Genomic DNA, 21,957 nt, shown 5'->3' with positions numbered 1-21,957 from the left:
TCTTCTGCCCCCTTCTGGTCAAACGTCCTTAACGACGTCCTGAAAACGGGTTAACAGGTTTTGAATTTCTCACATGTATCATTTTCAGAGAAAACCAAAAGATTTGAACATATTTGTAATGACTGTTCTGGTTCTTTAAGTGACAACATTTCACCACAATGAAGAGATGGAGAGGATTCTGGGGTTAAACATGAAATAAATACTTTATTTTACACTCTACCATCTGTGTGCATTATTCTTCACGGATACTTGAACATGTCGGAGGAAGAAGCAAAGGTGCAGATATAAACACAGAGAACAGCAAACAGCTGTTACTGCTGCTTTGATGCATGCATTCATGGAAAAAATACACAAAACATTATGCGAAGCAGCAAAAACATTTCTTTACAGACAGATATATTATTATTATCATTATTATTATTATTATTCATATTCACACGATGAGTCTGAAACTCTGACAGCAGGTGAAATCCTCACAGTCCCGATTATCGTACAATTAGTCTTTGAACAAGCGAGTTTATCTGTAATTTATAATCCCTTGTCAGGTTGAAGCTGAAATGTAAGCAGCTTTTCTGAATGTTAAAATGGAGATTCAGAGCAGAGCTGTTGAGCCCAGCATGAAGGAGCTTCATTCACATCTTAGAGTCAAACACCGCAAACCACGTTTGAGAGGAAAATTGTTTTCAGAAGAGTAGCTAGTAACAAACACTCGTCTGAAATTGAGAAAAAGCCAAAATCCAAAGAAAAGCTTAAAAAGAAACTGCAAAAAATATAATACTGAATTCCATTTGTTTCCACTCGGTTTCACTTTTGACCCTAAAAGCCTTTTTTCCCCTGTTGATGATTGTGGTATGTTGGAGTAAGAGACACAAAAGTCAGACATACAATTAAAAATAAAAATCCCTATTCAGAGCCATTTTTCTGTTAAAAAATTGAACAGGACACAATGTTCTCCTGGATCACGAAGCGCTGCTGTTAAGACAAATAACCTCTTCTTGGTGAGCTGCCAGATTTAATTTCAACATATGCAACACCAAGCAAGAAGCTTTTTGTTCACAGAGCGTTGTATCCAAGAAAGTTTAGTGGAAGGAAGAAATCAGATGGAAAAAGGTGCAAATGCTACAGGGATAATTACATACTAGGTGAAAGCAGGTATTGGAATTTCACTTGTTCACTCTTATCTTGTGTCACTGAAGACACAGATTTTCCATTTGTCTGATTTTTGTCCCTTTTACTGCTCCATACACGCTGGAGTAAGATTAAAAAGTGTTTTCGCCCTTCAAACATTCTTACATTTTGTGACACAACAACTGCAAACTAAAATGAATTTCATTGGGATCAACATCAAGTCGTGCATAACTGTGAAGTTAGGAAAATTATTTAAGAATAAAAATCTGAAAGTATGGCATGGATGAATTCAGTCTCCTAAACCTGAACAAATCATCCCAGAAAAATAGCTTGAGTTAAACAAGATTTAATAGATGTTCACACTTTAAAGTTTTGTCACAGATTTTCAATTGTACTTTAACTAGACCATTCTAACTCAGCAGTTATAGTGGCTAACTGGAGCTCTATTGAGACTTATATATTTGCTGTTTTTTTTATAAACTCCAGAAGAGATTTTTACAGTTTTCTTTCAACATTTTTCTACTCTTTTCCAGATCTGTTGTGTGCAGCTAACATTTGCACAGAAAACCTGAGCTGTGGATCTCTGCAGCTCCTCTAGAGATACCGTGACCCTCTAGGCTCAGTCAGTTTAGGTGAACGGCCCTGTCACATAAAATAACCAAAACATATAATGAAGTTTATGGTTGTAATGTGACAAAACATAAAAAGTTGTGGACTTTTTATTGTGGAAACTCCCTGGATGCTCAGGTTTGAGGTTTTCCACGGATCGGCTGTTTCTAACAGTTAAAAGCCGGATTGGAGTCGACACAAAGGTCACATATTCATACATTTTGTGAGCCAAAGCCTGTCAGTGTTCAAAGCTCTGGTTCAAACATCATCATCATCATCATCACATTAACAAAAAATGTCACTGTACACGACCGGACCGCCGCCACGTACTGAAGGGTCCAATATGAGTTGCTTTAGATACTTGAAGGACTTCCGTTCTGAAGAGCTGGTGTTAGCGGTGAAGCGCCTCCGTCTCAGGTCTGGTGTTTGAGAGCGTGCCGGTTTCTTTTTTCCCACAATGCAGTTCTGTAGCTCTTCATCTTCTCAGTCTTCCTCTTCACAACAGCGTTCTCCTCCCTGCAGGCAAAAACAATTTTCTTTATTTTTCTTGGTCAGCAAAATAAAAACATAGTTTTCATGTCTATTTAAATGTAGGGTTGTTATGAAGCCAATAAATTTAAACAATTCTCTTATTGGTGTTTTCACAGATAAAATAGAATTGTATAAATTTGAAAATTGTTTTTTAATAAAGAAACTATTAATGATTTTGATGATTGTACTCGACAAAATGTAACATTTGCTACAAGTTTCTCAATTGGTGACTGAATGTTATTTCATGACTTTATTTTTGTGTTTTTATGATGTTTGAACTGCTGAAATATGGTACACAAATAAACTTGATTGATTGATCCAGTGCATTGAACATTTTAGGTATTAAATAAGACATTTTAAAATTACTTGGAAAAAAGTGAAACAGGCTTTAATGTCACTGTTTTTAAGTGAAAATCAGATATAAATGGGAGTAAACCATATCGGCAATAATATCTACAATAATGCAAGGAACCAAATTTGCAAATATATAATGTAGTACAGTGATTGCACCTGTGTCCATTTGTGCCTGTATGGTTATTTGTTTGCAGCGTTGCAGGAGGAAATCTCATGAAAGTGTTGGATGAGAACCAGAACAGGAAGATGGAGGCGGTAAAATCCCCCATCAGGCCCTGGAGCTTCTGGTCTCTGTTTTCATGTGCAGTCCATGTTTAAGTCAACATGCATGTGCGTGCGTGTGTGTGTGTGTTCACTCACAGTGTTTGTATGTGCTCAGAGCAGAAGCTGAAACACTCAGTGTCCTGTGAGTCAGTGCAGAAGCAGCGCTGCAGCTCCCTCCGGAGGCGCACCGACCCGAATCCGTACGGCACCACCTGGCTGGAAGACAAAAGATTCAGACATTTATTTTAAAATACTGGAATAGTTCTGATAAAATGGCTTCAATTTTAAAAAATTAGCTGCTTGAAACCGGAGGATCAGTTTGATTCTACACAGCCAGTTAAATATTTAGCTTGCTAACTAAATATTTATTTTACAGTCAAGTATTTAGTTTGAAACCAAATAGTTAATATGGAACTAAATATTTAGTGCCAATTTCCAATTCTCTTTTGAATATATTTGATGTGTCTCTCATCAAAGAAGGTTAATTTTATAAAACATTTATATTTTGATAGATGTTTGGATTCAAATTAAAAAATGTGCATGAATATAGATTTCTAGTTCACAGCAGTCTTGGGATTCATTCATTCACTTCCTAAAACCTCAATTTTTTAATTTCAGAAAGCCTGAAAAAGTTTAACATTCATTTTGTTTTTGGTGCAGGAACCTCTGAGTTTGTTTCTACAGTCAGATTTATGAATGCGGATATTTGACGAGTCTTTAATAATCTGACTGTTTTACACCATAAGGCTATATTTCTTTAATTTGCATATTTGTGACATTGTTTTTTCAGAGTAAAGGGCTTCAATGAATTCAGTATTTACTGCTCATGACAGATAAACCTGAACTCAAAATAAACTCGAGCTCACGATTACAAACTGGAAGGTTTGGAAAGAATTTCCCAGAAATCCATCAAAAAGCTGCAATTATCCTTCTGTGAGCCAAAGTTTAATACAAACCACAAACATGGCTCCTGTGATCTGTTTCTGGAGCCGCGGTAGCTGGATGTTTGTGGTGCCGGAGTGGCTGCAGGTTAAAGCCGGACCATTGGCTGCATTAATGCGACCGCAGCGGGAACTGTCTGCAGCTCAGCGCTTCAGCTTTAAATAAAGGTGTAACAGCAAATTAAACCAGAATTGCTTCCAAATGGAACATTTTTGAACCAAATTTAGACGTATAAGAGTTGAACGACTCTGTTATCGGCAGCACATCTGGATCTCATTTCCCCCCCACAGCTGGAGATAACATATAACCGCTTTCATCTCCTCCTCCTCCTCAGTTGCCTCATTTCTACAAAATCATTTATTTTCCTCTCAGAGGCTTGTTGACCTCCCTGCTGTTGCCTCCACCTTCCATCCCTCCTGAGTGTCAGAGGACTCCTTTCTTGGGCTGCAGGGAGGAATAAATCTGGGTGACCTGAACTGCTGAACTGCTGAACTGCAGCTCAATGAGTAACGGCTGCATAGTGGCAGATACTCAATGTTTCTTCCCTGTTATTGTTGCCAGAAAACATCAAACAGCCCAGAAATCGGTGCCAACATTTCCTCTGCCTTCACACAGATGAGTGGCATCTACTGGACTGTCTGATGTGACCTTTGCAGCCTTCTGGCTTTAAAAGAATCGGACCTGTAGCTGGTGTTGTTGGAGTCTGACCACAGCTGCAGCCATACGTTTACATTCGTTCATAACGGACCTTCATATTTCTCTGGAGTTTTGATAGAAAGCTGGCTGCACACGTTTGAATCTGTTATGGATTTAACATCATTTTACATTCAGACTTGAATAAATTATTTGCTTCCTTCCAGATGTCTGTTTTCCTCTGTTGCCCCACTTAACTGTTTCAGATCAACAAGTGATAATAAGGTAACGAATGATGAAATTTGAAAATTCATGGATTAGGATTAGCAACAATTTATTCCATTCGCATCTCATTCAGATTTAAGTCCATACTTTGACTAGGCCACTGCAGAACTTTATTTAGTTGTTTTTCTGAATCATTCAGATGTGGATCTGATTCTCCTTTAAGCAGAAAAGCATTCCCAGATCATTATACTGCCTCTGCCGTGTGACAGCAGTTCTGATGTTCTTTTGGGGATTATCATCATGATTTTTTAAAGTGATGCAGACTTTTGGGTTAACAGTGGTTGGTTTTGATAACTTTTCCTTTAAAAAAATAGAATAATTTGGAAACTGCATGTTGTGTTTACTCTACTTAACTGTTGGTGGCACAAAAACTTGAAATATTTAACTGCCTGCATGAAGATTTTCCCCTCTTCATAAATCAGAGGAAATCTTCAATGCGTTTGCCTCCATTTTCTGTATTTTAAAATGGCTGCAGTTGAGTGTTGTAAAATTGTTCCCTCCTGGAAAAGAAATAAGTCTTTAAAAGCCCCAAAAGAAGAAGGTTCATGCTGAGTACATCGATTTACTAAGACCAAACGCACCAGCTCCCAGCTTTAATAGAGAACATCTTTTTTTATTACCTGAAAATATGAGCTGACAGCTCCTGACACAAGTACAAAAATCTGCCCAAACATCGGTGTTACCATGGAAACCGAGGGTAAGAGTATTTAAACCGTATTAGACAGTCAACGTTTGGATGATGTTTACGGCGATGGCTGCCAGATAAACTGCTTCATGGTGTGTCCTTTTAAATCCAACGTGTCCAGATGTGGAGAAAACTTAGATTGAGTTTCACTCTCTGTTCCTCCGTTCCTCCATCCCTCCATCCCTCCATCCCTCCGTTCCTCCATCCCTCCGTTCCTCCATCCCTCCGTCCCTCCATCCCTCCGTTCCTCCGTCCCTCCGTTCCTCCGTCCCTCCGTTTCTCCGTCCCTCCGTCCCTCCGTTTCTCCGTCCCTCCATCCCTCCGTTCCTCCGTCCCTCCATCCCTCCATCCCTCCGTTCCTCCATCCCTCCGTTCCTCCGTCCCTCCGTCCCTCCGTTTCTCCGTTTCTCCGTCCCTCCATCCCTCCGTTCCTCCGTTCCTCCGTTCCTCCGTCCCTCCGTTCCTCCATCCCTCCGTTCCTCCATCCCTCCATCCCTCTGTTCCTCCGTCCCTCCGTTCCTCCATCCCTCCATCCCTCCGTTCCTCCATCCCTCCGTTCCGTCTTTCACCTGGACTGCAGCTGCGCTGGATGCCTAAAGGCAGCTATCGAAAACCCAAACTCCTCGTTTATTTCACTACTTATTTGGACATTTCTTAGGGTGAATCTCTGACTTTAAGCAACATTTACTTTTATAGGACTGTTGTTTTCCTCCCAAATGATTCACTTGATGTTTGTGGTTTTAATAATGTAATAAAAAAACCGATTTATTTTCCAGGCTCTTCAAGGCTCTCAGATAAAAGTCAGATAGTTTTACTGATCTGTTAATTTTGATGTAAATTAGACTCTAGATTATTATTTATTTTTAAATAATAATTTAATTCAATAAATAGGATTTACTGAGAAAATGATACAATAAATGCTTATATAATTTCTTAAGCTATTATTGGTATTTTTCAGATTATTTTTATTTTTATCATGATTGATTGACAGAATATTTATGTGTAAAACTAAGTGCACAGTGCAACATTTTGCAGTGCAACGTCACAAAGTGACACCAAAACAAAACAAAGATGACTCCCAGCAGAGATAGCTGCTAATTGGGAATGTTGGGAATTGGGAGCGTTAAGGTTTTCCAGGCAGTTACAGTGAAAATCAGAATCTAGAAATGAAATATTAACAGTAGAATTTTGTGAAGAAAAAAGTATTGCCAAAAATAATTTAAATTGTAGAATGGAAAAGTCTTGAAAATTTAAACAGATTTCCATTCCAAGTCCCTACCAGCAGACAAATCTGAAATTTCATTTAAACACTTTAAATGAGTTTTATACCATAAATTCAAATTATCTTGCATTTCCTTGTATGAAGCCATTAGTGAATCTGTTCTACTCTATGTTACGTTAAATTGAATACAGGGCCACATTTTGTTGTATTAAAACTATTTTATTGGATTTTCTTTATTAAAGGGATTTGCAATATTAGCATTTGTTCCTTTAAATACCAAATAATTTACTTCCAGTTTCCTCTGACCATCATCTTCCAGCTGTTTGGACAAACAGGATCTCTGATGGTTTTCTTTCAACACCTGGTTTCTTCTTGTCTCTTTTTCAGAAAGGATTAATTTTTTGAGTTCATTACTAGTATTTGTCAATTGAATATTTGCCTGAATATCCAATTGTACAAAAAAGTATTGCTTGTGTTTTTGCTGCCAATCACATATTAAGTCAATTAGAAATGATAGATTTGAACATTTCACCAACCATCAGTGTAATTCTTGGAATGCTGGTAATTAGATGAGGTGTTTTCATTTCTCAAGCTGAAAAGTTGGCTTACTGAAGAGACGAATGTTTTTAAGAGAATGATTTAAGACGAAAGAGACCGCAGCGTTTAGTGGCAGTTAGTGATGGTGGGCACCGCTTCTGCTGTTTAAGAGCTTTTTATGGAGAAGGCAGGAAGATCTCCTGTAACCACACTGCTATGTTTAGACCAAACCAACAATCTGAGACAGTTTGGGATCCTCTCTGGAAGCTATTTTGGTGAGACCCTTTTTTTTACTTGACCTCAACTTAATTAATTTTGAGTCTGACTGTAAAGACCTTTAATTCAGCCTCAAAACATCTGCAAATTTATGGGGAAATGACAAAAAAAAAAAACGAGCTTTAGCTGTTACTTGAACTGATGGGAAACACAAGGAGAGTTTCAGAAATCAGGCACATTTTTATCAGTCTATAAAGAACACTTTCCTCATTGGTTTTACTGGTCAGATATTAATGTTTAGCTAAAGTTTTACAAGTTTAAGTCATTTCTGAGGAACATTTCCAACTGCACTAGTAAGCGATTTCTAAATGGGAGCAGCCTAGGAGGGGTTAACTGGTTGTGGGTAAAGGAGCATCTGACTATAATAGCCTTAAACTCTTGAGGTTTCTTCATTCTGTTGTTAAAAGTTTCAAGCCGGCTATTTAGGAAACCAGAGGAAACACTCCAGAAATTACCCTTCTTTAGGAAAGATGTGCTTTCTTATTACCTCCACCACAGCTAACTGCTCAGTCATTGCTTGTGCATACTCAACTAAAATCCAGTTAGTTGGAGGTGATTGTGAATGGAGATGTGTTTCCTCTTATTTAAAACCAGGCAAATTAAAAGACATGCATGTGGTCCTAACAATGTTTCAGTCACATTTTGGCATCTTCTTTTCTTTTAAACTGGAGTCAGGTCTCTAGTCTAACTTAAACATGTATTCCTCTGGTGTCATTAAAACGTTCACAGGCAAAGTTTGAACTTTATGGGGAAGGAGCTACGTTGTAAATAGCTACATTCACTTCAGCAACTTTTTAGGGTCAACGTTATCTAAAACAGTCTAGGACTGTAGGCACCACTGGTTCTGGGACCAGAAGTTATTATCAGGCAGTCGGCATGGCGCCTAAACTATCTGGTTGAGGACCCGCTACTTTACTATTTTTAACACTCCACACAGGAGTCCTTAAGATGATGGAGCAGATATAAAATATTGCAAAATGTGTCTTGATTAAAATCAATATTCTCATAATATCTCAACATGATGGCTTCTGTAAGCCAAAGGTCAAAAGCCAAGAAAATAGCTGAAATAAAAAAGTATTTAGACAGAAATCAAGTTACTATCAGCTACTATCAAGTTACTATGACCTATAAAACCTAATTTACTACCAAAGAATCACCCCAGGAGCATGATGGGTAAGATCTTTGCAACCTTACCGTTGCAGAACATACTGTTGGTGCTAGTTTCACAATGTCTGAATGAATCTGTTGCTAAACTCTAGAGATTCTTCAATGACAGATTTCTGCATCCTATGTGCAAAAATGAGCGTAATCACAGGTTCTTCCTCCCAGCAGCTGTTGGACTCTAGAACCATCACCGCTGGTTTCTGCAGTTATTTTCACAGTTTTACTCATTTTAAATTACATCGGTGCTGATACTTTCACATCTTTGTTGTTTGAACAATTTTTATTTTTGTATATTGTAAATAGTTTGCTGTTTTTAAAGCACAAATGCACATTTTGTACATTCATTGTGTCGTTGTGTTTTGTTCCATGTCACACATTTTATAAAACGTTGTATGACTGTTGCTCTGTCGAGTTCTCCATGAATTCTCAACTGCAGTTTATTTATGTCTTCTAACTTAAATGAACATGCATATTAAATTAGCAGATGTACTGTTTCAAATAAAACGTAAAATTATGCCCACTCACTGCACAAGACTCCACTGCTGAAGGAAAAGCATGTTGAATCTGGTGTAAGGTTTGTTCCAGAACATTTGGACAACCCATTAAAGAACTGGGTGTGTTATGGTCCAGTGAGACCAAACATTAACTCTTTAGATGCCGCTGCATGCACGATGTTTACCAGTAGAGAAGTTAGGACGTGGAAACATCTTGCGACTAAACGAAGGATGAATAGAGAAATGTAAAACATTCTCAACAAAAGGATTAACAAGTCAGACAAATGATTTCAATCCAACTGTAAATTTATGAAAAAGAATAAAGATCAGAGTTTATGGAAGACAGTTTGTGTCCAAAATTATAGCTGAGCAACAAATTAGATAATTTGTTCCATACTTTACAGAAAACAGTTCTTAAGAAGCGTCTTCATTACTGCCTGATTCCACTTTATCACCCATAAGATAATTCATGGATTTATATGTTTTGTACATGTGGATACGGTTGGTTTCCCTGGACATCTGGTCTGAGTTTCATGTTGGTCCTCATTAGAAATATATTTTCTGGGGAAAACCATGACATCTTTGACATTCATCTTCCCAGCTGCGCAGATTTATAGCAGGAGAAGCTTCACTTTGGAAAGCTGGTACTCTGTTCACAAAATGTTTAACTTTAGCTAAATTAATCTGGTAATCTCAAGCATGTAAATAATAATTGTATTTTTAATTAAAGAAACTACTTTACTGCAGTAGTTGTTCTTCATTTATCACTGATCTTGGAAAATATTATTAGATTGTTGTCTTTTAATTAGAGGTTGTAGAATTAATTTCAGACCATTTGGGTCCAACAGTTTTCTGAAGAAACTTAATTTTTGTTGTAATTAGTGATGCTGTTTCTTCCCATCTGTAATTTAATGACCTTACAGGCTGAGAACTTAAACAGTGATGAGGAACCGGGACCACAGAGACAGTTTGTCTTCGTTTTGGACTGCAGCTGCTGTTTGTATATCCTCCCATCCAGCAGCTACTGCAGATTGTGTCTTATCTCTGCTATTCTTCATCATCAGCCCAGTACTCCAGCTCAGCCATTACCACAATAACAAACTCCTAAAATGTTGATCTCCCGTTTGCTCACCTCGGGGTATTGACCCAGACGATGCCAATGTGACAGAAAAAAATACACTCCTTGTCTTTCTGGTTCTCGCAGGAGCAGCGCTTTTCTCGCCGGTGGGCTGTGTGAGCGAGCTGCGCGAGGGGGCCCTCCTCCGCCACAGGGCTCATGTCAGATGCTGGGAAACACAGAGGAAAGAAAGTGATTAACGACATGTGAACTATCAGCTCAAAATGAGCAATCTTTTAGCTAAAACATTTAGATTTTGTTTTTAGAGACGATCTTAATGCCAGTGCAGTTACTGGCAGGATGAGAGAGGTGACACAAATGAAACAACATGAGGTCTGCATCACACCACTGCTGTGAAAAATCTAGTTTAAAAATCTCAGAGCAACTCATGTGGAGGCCGGAGTCCTTCATGCAGCTGTGGGGGGTTTAAAGTCCAGTTCTTGGCCGTTTCCTTAATATCTTCTTTTTCTCTTGTACTGTTTTTCTTGTCGATCTTTCATTATGGACACATAATCTTAAAAAAATTAACAATCAGAAGAACATACTCTGGTCAAAAGCTAGGTTCACACAGCAGGAAAATGCGACTCACACCTGATGTGTGCATGGCGTCTGAACGGCCCAGTTTAGATCATTTCGCCCTAAAAAAATATTTGATTTGTGCCACTTCCAATATTTGGTGCTAAATTAAATAAATATCTACTAGTTTTCACAGTGTGGACAGTCTGAACTGCCAAGTTGCATTTAATCTGACTTTTACATCACTGACATGAGACACGAGTCATAATTCAGCACCAGAAGAAGATGAAGAAAGCAGTGCTAACACTTTGGATGAAGGTAATCAAAAGAAAAACAGCAGAAATTGGCTTTCATAATACCGTCAGTTCTCCTTGCTCAACAACTTCAAGACTGATCAATAAATGGACACTGGCGTCCATTAGTAGTTCTGTAAACAACGCGCTGCTGTGTGATGTTCTTCTTCTGCACATGCAGGTCACTTTAGGTCCACAAACCGTTCACACAAAAGTCTGATAGAAGTTACAATTAATTAGTAACGCAAACAAAAACAAAAAAATCGTATTCCAGACTTTTTGTCCCACTTGCAAAATCTCAGTGTGGTGGAAGACCAACATGTTGGACACGCCGTTCCCATACGGGCCTCATGCTGTGGAAAAGCTTCTCCTCAGCAGGAACACGGCGGCTGGTCATGGGATGATGGACGGCGTTAATACTGGACAGTCCTGGAAGGAAAGTCACGCCACACGGTCCAGTTCCTGTATCATATTTTGAAATTGCGCAACATGTGCCAGATTTTAAAGACGGCAAATGATTAGAGAGAAGAGCGATGGTTTGTGTGATGGGAGTTTCTGCTTACTTTGAAATCTTTCGTTTGTGCTCAACGATAAATAGCCGAATTTTTCACCCAACCACACACAGATCAGCTTCTTTTTTCTTTGTCTGGAACATTTTGTTTGTGATTAATTAGAATAACTGTGAAAATCTTCAAGGACCATGAGTATTTTTACAAGGCTATGAACTACGCTTGGATTACAGGCAGCTTGAAAAAACACAACGTAGAATAAAAATTTGGCTTTGCTTTCAGTTCAAGAAAGTAAAAAATTAGTCAACTTGATAGACACAAGATTGCAGAAAGTAGTCCACAAACTACTCTCTGCAATAAGACCTTGGCTCCTGGCTGACAAACTCTTCCTGTAGCTGTTGGTTTCTAACCCTTATAGCAGGCCTCACACCAGTAAACTGCATAAAGGCCACAGCAGGAACAGAAATAATGCACTGCAACTCAGTGCCTACACCTGAACACTCGCTGGCACATAACAACATGCACACCAGGGCATGTTAAAACCAGCACTCAGGACCCATAAAGCAGAGAGAGACCGCAGATAGGCTTTGATGTAGCTTACAGCACACACGGGAATGTTTGGGCGTCTATAGAGGGTTTTACACGACTTACACGTGAGCAAAATAACCTCTCCTCTCTATAAACGGGCTAGTCTTCATGCTGCTCTGTCCTGGAGAATGAAATATTTGAGGTTGTTGTTCATGGAAGCTGTTATTTTGTTAACTGATGCACAAAACCTTCTGAGACACCTTGGCTAATTTTAGCGCTTTGGGTTTGTTTTATTTTTAGTAACATTCTGCGGCGTCTCACCGCCAGTAAGAGTTTAAGCTTTCAGGACATCTTGGAAAACAGCATTGATTCATTCAACTATCTTTAGGAGAAGAACAAAGTCTTTGTGAAACTGAAACACAACAATATTTCTCAATGTAAAGTCCTCGGCGCTGTGTGGACGCAACCATTCATGGAGTTTTTAGACCATATCAGAAACATTCGAAAGAAAAGCAGCTGGAGAATCTGAAATTCTTTGGTACAATAGAATGTGTTAAAATAGGCAGTTTTAGAGGGAGCACCTCTATCTATAGTTAGTTGCAATAAGCATAAAGTACTAATCAGATCCATAAGTTATGCAACCAGCATGATAATTAGCCAAACTAAATTCAACCAAAGTAGAAAACTACTCATTTGGGTTTGCTCTGGCCCAACTGCAGTAGCAGCAGCCAGAGATTCATCTATCAATCACAAAGCCAGCAGATGAGAAAGGAAGAGCACAACGTCCAGCTAACAAGATGTCTGTTTAATGTTTTCACCAGTTGGAGTTTGTTTAATGAACCAGAACCTGGAGTTTACTCAAGAATACTGTTTCCATTTAGTCTATTTTGATTTGATGAAGCATAAAATATTAGCATAAATGTGCTTGTTTCGGAAAGAAACAAAAAAACATTCCAGGAATTAGCGACGCAAACTGCAGCGAATTTGTAAACGCTGCCGGTGAGAGAACCGTCTGGGGTTGATTTCACAGATAAACTTCCTGACTGATTAAAAACCAGAGATGGAACCACAGTGCTCAGTTTGAGCTTGGAAAATTCATTTCTTTCAGATTTGTCAGCAGACAGCTCAGGAGATCCCAATGACTGGAGATGGTCTAGAAGAACTGAGCGTCTCCAGGTCAGAACCGTGTGAGCGCTGACAGGTTGGAGGCGGTGTTGAAAGGCGATGTTACGCTGTTTAGCCACGGTCATCGTGTATCCAAAAGCACACAGAGCGCGCCCTCGTTCAATTTCCTGCCTGTGGGCACATTGGTTTATTCACGGAAAGTTAAACAAGCAACTCAGAGGTCTCAACCCCACAATTTGAGGTGTTTTTTGACCAGTCTGGCATTCTGTCAGGCTGTTAAATACAACTGTCACAAATAATATATGACACAGCTTCTTTACATGAGATTTTGGAGTTGAGTTCTTCTATTTATTTTCTCATGTAAATTTCTCAAAGTATTGGACCAAATCGATTCTTTTTGATTCTTCTGTTTCTGACACGATTTATGTTCAAACTTCCACTTTTTTCCAGTTAAAATGGATGTTAACTATTTTCCTGGCCATTGTTTTTGCTCTGCTTGTATGATTCATAGATCAAAACAGATGCATTCTGTGTACTTCTACTCTCCCTCATTACAATAGTACTTACAGATTCCTGTGAAGAAAAACACGCTTAGCCTTTTTATTCGCTGCCATTTTAAGTATTCTCTAAGGTTTCTCTTATAAACTGGACTTGAAGTCTCTCCTGAAAACGTTGTGAACACATAAAAACCAGCATGTCTGGCCACCAGGAGATTCTGACCTGCTTTGATTGGAGCTTTAGGGACTGCAGCAGCCCAGAGCAGCGCCCAAATCAAACTAAACATACTGAAAAGATTTTTTTTAAATACACAAGGATATCAAAAGTAAAAAATTCAAACGGTCCCTTTCTTTTTCCTTTCCTCAAAGCTCAACACGCCCTTCTTTGAATGATGAAATCCATGTGTTCACCCAAACAAATCTGGTTCCTGCTTGTCTAGCAGCTTCTTTGACAATCCTTCAGCATGTTTTCATTTTGCATCGACTTCAAACTAACCTTAAAACTTTTTTTTGCAAAGATCAGGAAGACTTTTATGTCTGACCCTTCAGCAGGGATCATTTGGCTTTTATTAGATGTTAACATATTTCTGCTGATGGTGGGAGTTGGACTGTATGGAGTGAAAAAGAAATGGTGAGAGTACAGACCCTGTGGTGCTCCTGCTGGCTGATCACCTGGTTAGACACCCAGTCATTCAGTCTGTTTGTCAGGTAGTCATTGATCCTGGTAATTGTTGAAGCCTCTGATTCTTTTGGACTTTCTAACAAACCAAATGAGGCTCCCAGATATTATCAGACGATAAGACAGTCTAAAGCCGGAGTGTCAAACATGGGTGAATGTTTTAAAGGGCCGGTTGTGCCAGAATGTATTGATAAAAATCCCTTAACAAACTGTTAAAATATTAATAAACAGACTCTGTATTCAACAGTTTCATATTAAAATTAAATAACATTTAACATCTTTTCACATTGATTAGTTGCTGCAAGAATTTGTGACTATTTTTGTGACTTTTTTTACAGTCAAAATGAAAGATTTTGTGAAATTTTGCAATATTTTAGCTTATGAAAATGTGACCTTTTGTCACCTTCTATTATTGATCATGTACTGCAACTTCAATTCAAGTAAAGTTAAGGCAGCAGTTTAGTAGAAATAAGAATTACTGCCACCTGCAGGTGGGAGTTTGTAATGTCTTTATCCATTTTGAGGAAAATTTGCAGCAAACGCACAATGATGACTTAATGCAAAAAAATGGGGAATCTGTTGATTTTATGTGGATTTCTTGATCATGAAAGGAACTGATTGGTAGAATTTGGCAGAATAAAGACAAAAATTGCTGCAATTTTATTGTTAAAATTATATTTAAATGCACAGCTGTTGTCTTCAAGGCTATATTTATGTGTCGCTTTGGAGTATAGAGAGCCACATAAAAAACTTTGGAGGGCCAGATATGACCTGTGGTCTAAAGGAAAAGTGTCAGAAAATGACACAAAAATAGACAAAAAGTCAGAAAATTAAAAAAAAATTTTAAAACATATCTGAAAACATATCTGAATCCCTGAAAACCTTCAGCGGAGTAAAACATTCCTGATTTTAACCTGAACTACATCAAACCTGTCTGAGTTGGATGAACTTTCACCTTCCTACCTGAAAGGCCTCAACACTTCAACCACAGACTCTCTACTGGTACCAGTATCAAACTTTCATCCTCTTCCAAAGTCCAGTCTGCCAGAGAGCTGGTCAACTCATCACCTGTAAGTTTCCCGGCGATCGGCTGTCATCGTCGTTTCTTCCTCACCAACGTAATTCAGTCTCATGAAAAACAAACAATCTCGCCTGCCTTGTTTTTGTAACCTGCAGTCCTGCCTGCCCTGAATCAGGTTAGAGTCGTGCATCAGACGAATCAGACACGCCTGAAAGCTTTCTGAGCCGCAGGCATTTCAATCTAAACCCTACAAGTCTTTTTAACTAGCAGTCACTGACTTCCTGAAGTGGAGCCTAACATCAAACTCAGTGCAGTGAAAAAAGGTCAGAAAGGTTGAAGATTCAGATTCTTATTCAAGTTTGTTTGTTCTGAGCTGCTGGAGGAATGTCGTTCTGCAACCGGCAGACCAAACTCTGCGGTGCAAAATCAGTTCTGGTAAACAAGTAAATCCATCAGCGGTTTCACAGTCAGTGAGGTTAAATTTCAAAAGTCTGAGAAGTCTCCTGCTGCTGTGAAAAGCATAGACAAAACTAGAAAAAAGATGTTAAAACAATAAAACCACCAACATTTTACCAGGCTGTTCTACGATCTGTTAATGGATGCCAGAGGGACGCAAACCACATGCGAGCATTTACTGGTTTGATGTTCGTCTTGAGCCAATTTGAAATTTAAGTCCTGGGAGGTTTCAGAATCACTTGTTTGTGACGTTCCAGCTTCAGTTGTAATAACTCAGACTAATATTATTCACGTCTGCTGGCACATCTGTAACAATACCAGCATTTTCCTTCCAGTGTGCAACCGGTGTCCTGTCTAAGACGGCGGACGGGACGTCCGATTTCATGCTGAAAGCTGGTAGTTTATTGTTTCCCTGCTCCAGGCGGTGAATCACGCTTTATGGATGCAAACACAACATTTTTTCCATTTCACATCTTGAGATGTTCCTGTCTCCCCTCCTGGCAGCGGTTCAGTCCGCTGAGCAGCCGTCAGCAACTCGGCTTCCTCTCCTGTAATTTCCTTTAGTGTTCTGCGGTTCCATAAACGTTCATGTTTTATGCAAGAAGTCATGGAAATTTGCCTGTGTTGGTTCACATGTATGTCTGCAGAATAAAATAGGCAAATCCAAAGTTGAGGTTTGCAGTGAAACAATTGACAATGTTTGGCTTAATTAATTATGATTGTTATGTTAATTTAGCAAATTATTAATAAAGAAAGAATTTAATTCACCAAATGACATAAATTCTCTACCAGGTACTGTCTAAAAATACTAGACTATTATTATCATCATTAATATTCATAATAATAAAAAATGAAGAAACTCTAAACTTCCACCATGCACTTAAACCAGTGAACCAAAAGGTGGAAAAACTAACTGATCCGATGCACCGACTAATGAATTATGACAATTAAATTGAATAATGAAAAATATATCATAAACTAATTATTATACTTGAAACTTTAGAAAAAACAACATATTACGACGACACAAAACAGGAAACGTCTAGTTTGTAATTTATTGTTTGACGGTAAAGAAAACTGGTTTTGAAGTCATTTAGTTTAACGTGGAAACGTTTCTTAGCTCTGCTGAAAATCTGTTACCTGTTATAACAGACCCTACTTGGCTCCACAGGAGCTCCACAATATTTAGTGATATATATATACAGGTGGATCAGCTGCTGATCCGTGTTTGGGCTGGCCAGAACCAGAATCCCCCGGCAGCCCAGAGGATTAAGTAAGATCTTAGCAGCTATCAGCATGAATGAATGTATTGACCGGCGTGAAGCAGTTTTGTGTTTGCAGTAAAAAAAAAAACAACAATCCTGGAGGTTGATCTGTGCAAACTCAGGTTTCTTTGGACGTAACAGATGATGCCAACAGAAGAGCCAAGCTAAACTCCTTCCTGGCACATTTTGAAGCCTAAACGTCTCCAGCTTGAACACGGAGAACTGCTGGAAGGTTCCTGCAGCACAGAGGGGGTAGGGGAGGTACCATGTGGTCCAAAAGCAACAGCCCCTAGAGGGCTGAGGGAGGGCAGCTGACCACCAGGAGACCGGACACTGCAGGACTCAACTCACACACTGATGGAGCCGTTCTACTGTTTAACTCCCATCATTAATCTGGGATTAAACCTTCTTTAAATGATCACTGATGGCTAATATCTATTAATTACTGTTTTATAGAGGACTAATCCCAGAATAACATGTTTGAAATCTGTAATCTGGAGAAAAAATACTCAAAATTCACCTGCAAAGAGAAGACCTGCTTCACAACCAACAAATCTTTTCCTTACAAACTGAATATAAATTCAGGCTGCTCGCAGCGTTTCTGTGAACATTCATCTTACAACTTTTTTCTCAGATTTCAAAATGTATAAGTTTTTCTGAAATAGTGTTTTTTGAGAATTCTGACGTTTTTCTCAAAACTGTAAACTCTTTGCTCCTTCAGAAAGTAATTTCTTCTCACACCTGTCACTGGGACTGATTGCTCTCAGGTTTCTATCAGCCTCCAGTGTCTCAGATAAAATATTAGATACTTTGAAAGTTTTTGCTTTTTCTGCAGCATGTCCACAGGTTCTCTTTTGCTCTGGTTTTGAGGATTAAAACTGATATTTTCTTCCATTAAACTGTATTAGATCTCAGACATCTAACTATTAAACACAAAGAAATCAACTTAAAATCAGATTTAGAACAAAAGGAGGATAAAGGTTGAAGATTACTATATCTGCTAATAAAATATTAAGTGACTTGGATCTGGCATCTGTTTCTTGTAGAAAGGAGCAGATTCAGAACCGGGCCGGTTCTGCACAGACAGCATGCAGGTTTTGTTCTCTGCATTTCTTTGCTCTCCTCCACATCTCGGATGGCAGACACGGAGAAGAACACATTAAATCTAAAACTATTAGGCGTTTTAGATGCCTGCAGAGACAGGCATCTAAAACGTTAAGTTGTACTAATTCTGTTTAATTCAGGTCTTAAATTTGAACACTCCAGATCTAAATAAGACCAGATGCAGTTAGGCTGATCTGAATATCAGGGGAGAACTAAATGAGACCTGATGCTGGCCCGTTTCAACACGTGTTCATCATATAAAGGCCTTTTATCGCCAAGTCTCCATTAACTCTGAATTAATCTAACAAATCTGACCCAGAATATGCAAATTAACTTAAATACATGGCTTACAGCTGCATTTTAGCCAAACCAAATGAGGGAAATTTAATGTTTAATGAGGGAAATCGCCAGTCTCAGTATCAGTATTCATCAATTTCTAAATTAAATCTGATATTTAAAGGTTTTCAGAGATTTAAAGTACCTTGCAGAAAAATCTGGAATGTTTTTTGCACAGGTAATCTTGTTGAATAGGGTAGTTTGTACTGATTTAGAGCTTTAAATACAACATTCAATGCTCTAAGCTATAAGTGTGTCATTTAAAATTTGCTACACATTGCAGTTTAATCTGATTTCTATTACCAGCTTCAAACATCAAAGCCAAGTTTTTTTTGTCTTCCTCCCTGAGTCCATTTTTAATCTGTGATTAATTTTATTTCTTACATTTGGACTAATAGCCTCTTCCTCAGGCTTTTCATTAAGCATCTTCAGCTGCAGTGCAGATTGGCTGCTTGCCATGATGTCACACAAGGAAGCTGTTTGTCTGAGCTGTTGCCTTAAAGTACATCCACAGGTCAGTCGGTATGAATCAACCAATCAGAAGACTACAAAGCAATGACATCATAATCTGGTTATTTAATTATTTGAACATATGTAGAATTAGAAAAGTTGGAAATCTTTTTTTATATGGTGGAAAACAATGAAAAATAACATTTTGAAGAAATTTAACCTAAAAAAGAATAAAAATTATAATAGAATTTGTTAATGTATTTAAGAATTGCATCTTGAATGAGATCCAAAAACTCCTGGAATGAAGATTGATTTATTTATCTTAAACGGTAAATGAAAGAAAAAATTAGGAAGATGCACAACCAGATACATTTTGATGCTGTTTTGCTTCAGGTTGTTTCACAAAATAAAATAAGAATTTATGATGTTAAAAGCTGTTTTTATCTGAGCAGAGAATTACTTTGACATAAGAGCAACTTTAAACCGTACAGTCTGTCTAACAGGTCAGGAAAACAATAAGCTGGAGAGGAACTGGGTGCATGACGTTTTCTGCAGCTGTAAAAGAAACTTTTATGGAGCCGAGTCTTCAAATCTTTTCATCATGAGAGACGAGGGCGTTCCAAGCAGGTGCCTTCAGATCAGAGATTTGTTTAATTTATAACTTCATTTTCTATTTTTACGTCTTTATAACATTCAAATTAAACTGAATTAAAGTGGGGGGCCTGTGAGCATCATCAACAGTAGCATGCGGATTCCTCTGGGTTAACAGTGTGAGGTAAACCTAAACCAGGGAGTGGCAGCCAAACTCATAAACTCTAGATTACATACCTTCTCCTAACAATCTCTGGATTTAGCAACATCTATCACTTAGAAAGGATTCATGTGAAATGAGAAAGCTTTTAAAACTAATCCTGGGTCTTTCACTGAGCATGAGATGTACCAGCCTGAGGGCACGTTTTGTTTTCACCTATTCATGAAGTCATAGCAGAACAACGGTAAAAATGCAATTGTAAATCCAATTTAAAATTAAATTCTGCAGCACACAAAGAGCTCCTGTGATCCTCATCCTTTATGTTTGTATCTGTTGGGTTCATGCAGGGGCAGACAGGAACCTGCAGGTAGAAGGCCAGCAGCCCCAGGGTCAAACACATTCCAGATTTTCCTGTGTGCAGACATGACCCCCCCCACTGTGATGTTTTGCATTACATTCCTCAGGCATTATCCAGCCTCTTTGGGCAACCGGGAAAGTTTTCTTCACATATTTGGTTTCTTGAAGGCGTTACAAATGTCCTTCTGTCCTGCAAAGCTCATTAGTGCACACAACTGCGAAAAGCATCAGTTTACCACGGGGAAATAAAGAATCCATAAATGGCCTCTCTGACTGAATAACAGCACACAAACACAACCCAAAATCTGGGCTAGTCCCACCCTGAGTGATGCATCTAATTATTACTACCCACCAAAGTCTGTGGTAATGTATGAAACTGTCAAGGAAGGCGTTATTGCATGTTACCACAAGACAAAAATCTAATTTATCAACACCTCTCAGCCAAATCAGACCAGGCTTTTACAAGTTTTACACAGAAATCCCTTTAACACGCACCTTCAGCTGCAACCACTTAGAGACGAACCTGCCTCAGCTGTGGTGCAAATAATCAACTTCCAACTGAAACAGATTCACTTTCTGGAACAAATGAGGAGAATGTTGCTTTTATTTCACGTCTCATCATTAAACCTGACATTAAAAAAGACAAACTGGGATTTAATCCAGGCAACACAGGCTCAAAACTGACCATCAGATTGTAGTTAACAGAAAAGCGTAAAAGATTTTATTCTTTCCACACCCAGATTTGATGCTTTCATCCCATTTATTACATTTCCTCACCTTTGCTCGGTTCCAGCCCTTCAGATTACTCAGCTGCCATTATCCTGTCAAATTCCCCCATCCTCTGCAATGCAACTGATATTAAAGCCGGGACTTTCAAGAGTAATTATAGAAGAAAAACATGCATTATGTGTCCTCAGTTACCCAGTGACACAGTCCTTTAACTTAGTGAGATCACAGAGCTGGAGCTGCCTCACTGTAATACTGTGTACAGTGAGAAGATGCATATTGAAGCAATTTTAAAGCAAAGTTCTCAGTTTGGCTTAGAGACAGGACCTCACCCATATCAACAGTAGAAGACTAAATTATGAAGTTTAGGACAGGTCTTACCTTGAAACTGATGGATCAGCATCAGAGTCGTGGCGAGAAGCCAGAAGAGAGTGAAGTCCATGCTGCTCTGCAGCCTCCAGGTGTGAAATGAAAGAAGAAAACTCTTTAGTCTCCAACCGGTAAACCCTGCAGGACCGTGGCTGCTGTAGACCTGAACAGCTGCGGGTTTGAATGCTAGCGTTGTGTTCGTATGTCCAGACGGATCCGGTCAGGTAGCGCTGAAGGAAAACCCCGGTGTGGAGGGGCTCAGAGGCGTCTGCACGCTCCAGAAGCAGGGAGGATAATGAGCTGTGTGATAACAGGCGAAGAGGAAAAGAGGAGGAGGATGAGGAGGAGGATGCAGAGGAGAAGCAGCTCCTTCAATGAGAACCATAAATTAAAGCCTCCTCTGGTTGACCTGTGTCTCGCTCTCACTGTGGTCCGCTCTGCTCGGCTCTGCTCTGTAACCTGGAGTCTGACGGCTCCCTCCAGGGATTCCCTCACAAAGCCATCCTCACACACCAAGCTGCCCTGTTTATTTTTAATCTACACACTCATGAAGAAGGAAAAACATCCTTGCCATCCTGTCTGTAATGGTGTGGAAACGTTTTTCCACTTCATGGATTCCTTCTGTTTTTCCACACTTAAGTGTTTCAGCCTGGTCATCGGCTGTGAATAACCTCCTTTTCTAACCTCAGTGTCCCACCATGATCAGGATGAGCATCTCACTGCCTCAATTAAGG

General features: G+C 38.9%; 1 protein-coding gene across 1 annotated transcript; it reads right to left on the bottom strand.

Moving 5' to 3' along the window:
• Window positions 1-179: 179 nt before the first annotated feature.
• LOC114158675 (endothelin-2) lies at window positions 180-21,635 on the bottom strand. Its single transcript, XM_028040406.1, has 4 exons — window positions 21,236-21,635; window positions 10,257-10,410; window positions 2,983-3,102; window positions 180-2,253 (listed from the first exon to the last, which is right to left on the bottom strand). Exons 1-4 carry the CDS (start codon window positions 21,294-21,296, stop codon window positions 2,151-2,153), a joined length of 438 nt encoding a protein of 145 aa, XP_027896207.1. The 5' UTR covers window positions 21,297-21,635; the 3' UTR covers window positions 180-2,150.
• Window positions 21,636-21,957: the final 322 nt, after the last annotated feature.

The sequence above is a fragment of the Xiphophorus couchianus genome, chromosome 15, assembly GCF_001444195.1.
Source record: "Xiphophorus couchianus chromosome 15, X_couchianus-1.0, whole genome shotgun sequence".
NCBI lineage: Eukaryota > Metazoa > Chordata > Actinopteri > Cyprinodontiformes > Poeciliidae > Xiphophorus > Xiphophorus couchianus.
This window is presented reverse-complemented; position numbering and strand designations above follow the sequence as displayed.

What these genes read in the sequence shown, in the direction of transcription:
- LOC114158675 (XM_028040406.1), bottom strand. Translation starts at nt 21,296, where the DNA reads ATGGACTTCACTCTCTTCTGGCTTCTCGCCACGACTCTGATGCTGATC. An exon ending in GCTGATCCATCAGTTTCAAG is followed by an intron (nt 10,411 to 21,235) that starts GTAAGACCTGTC and finishes TGTGTTTCCCAG; the next exon opens with CATCTGACATGAGCCCTGTG. An exon ending in GTCTGGGTCAATACCCCGAG is followed by an intron (nt 3,103 to 10,256) that starts GTGAGCAAACGG and finishes TTTGTCTTCCAG; the next exon opens with CCAGGTGGTGCCGTACGGAT.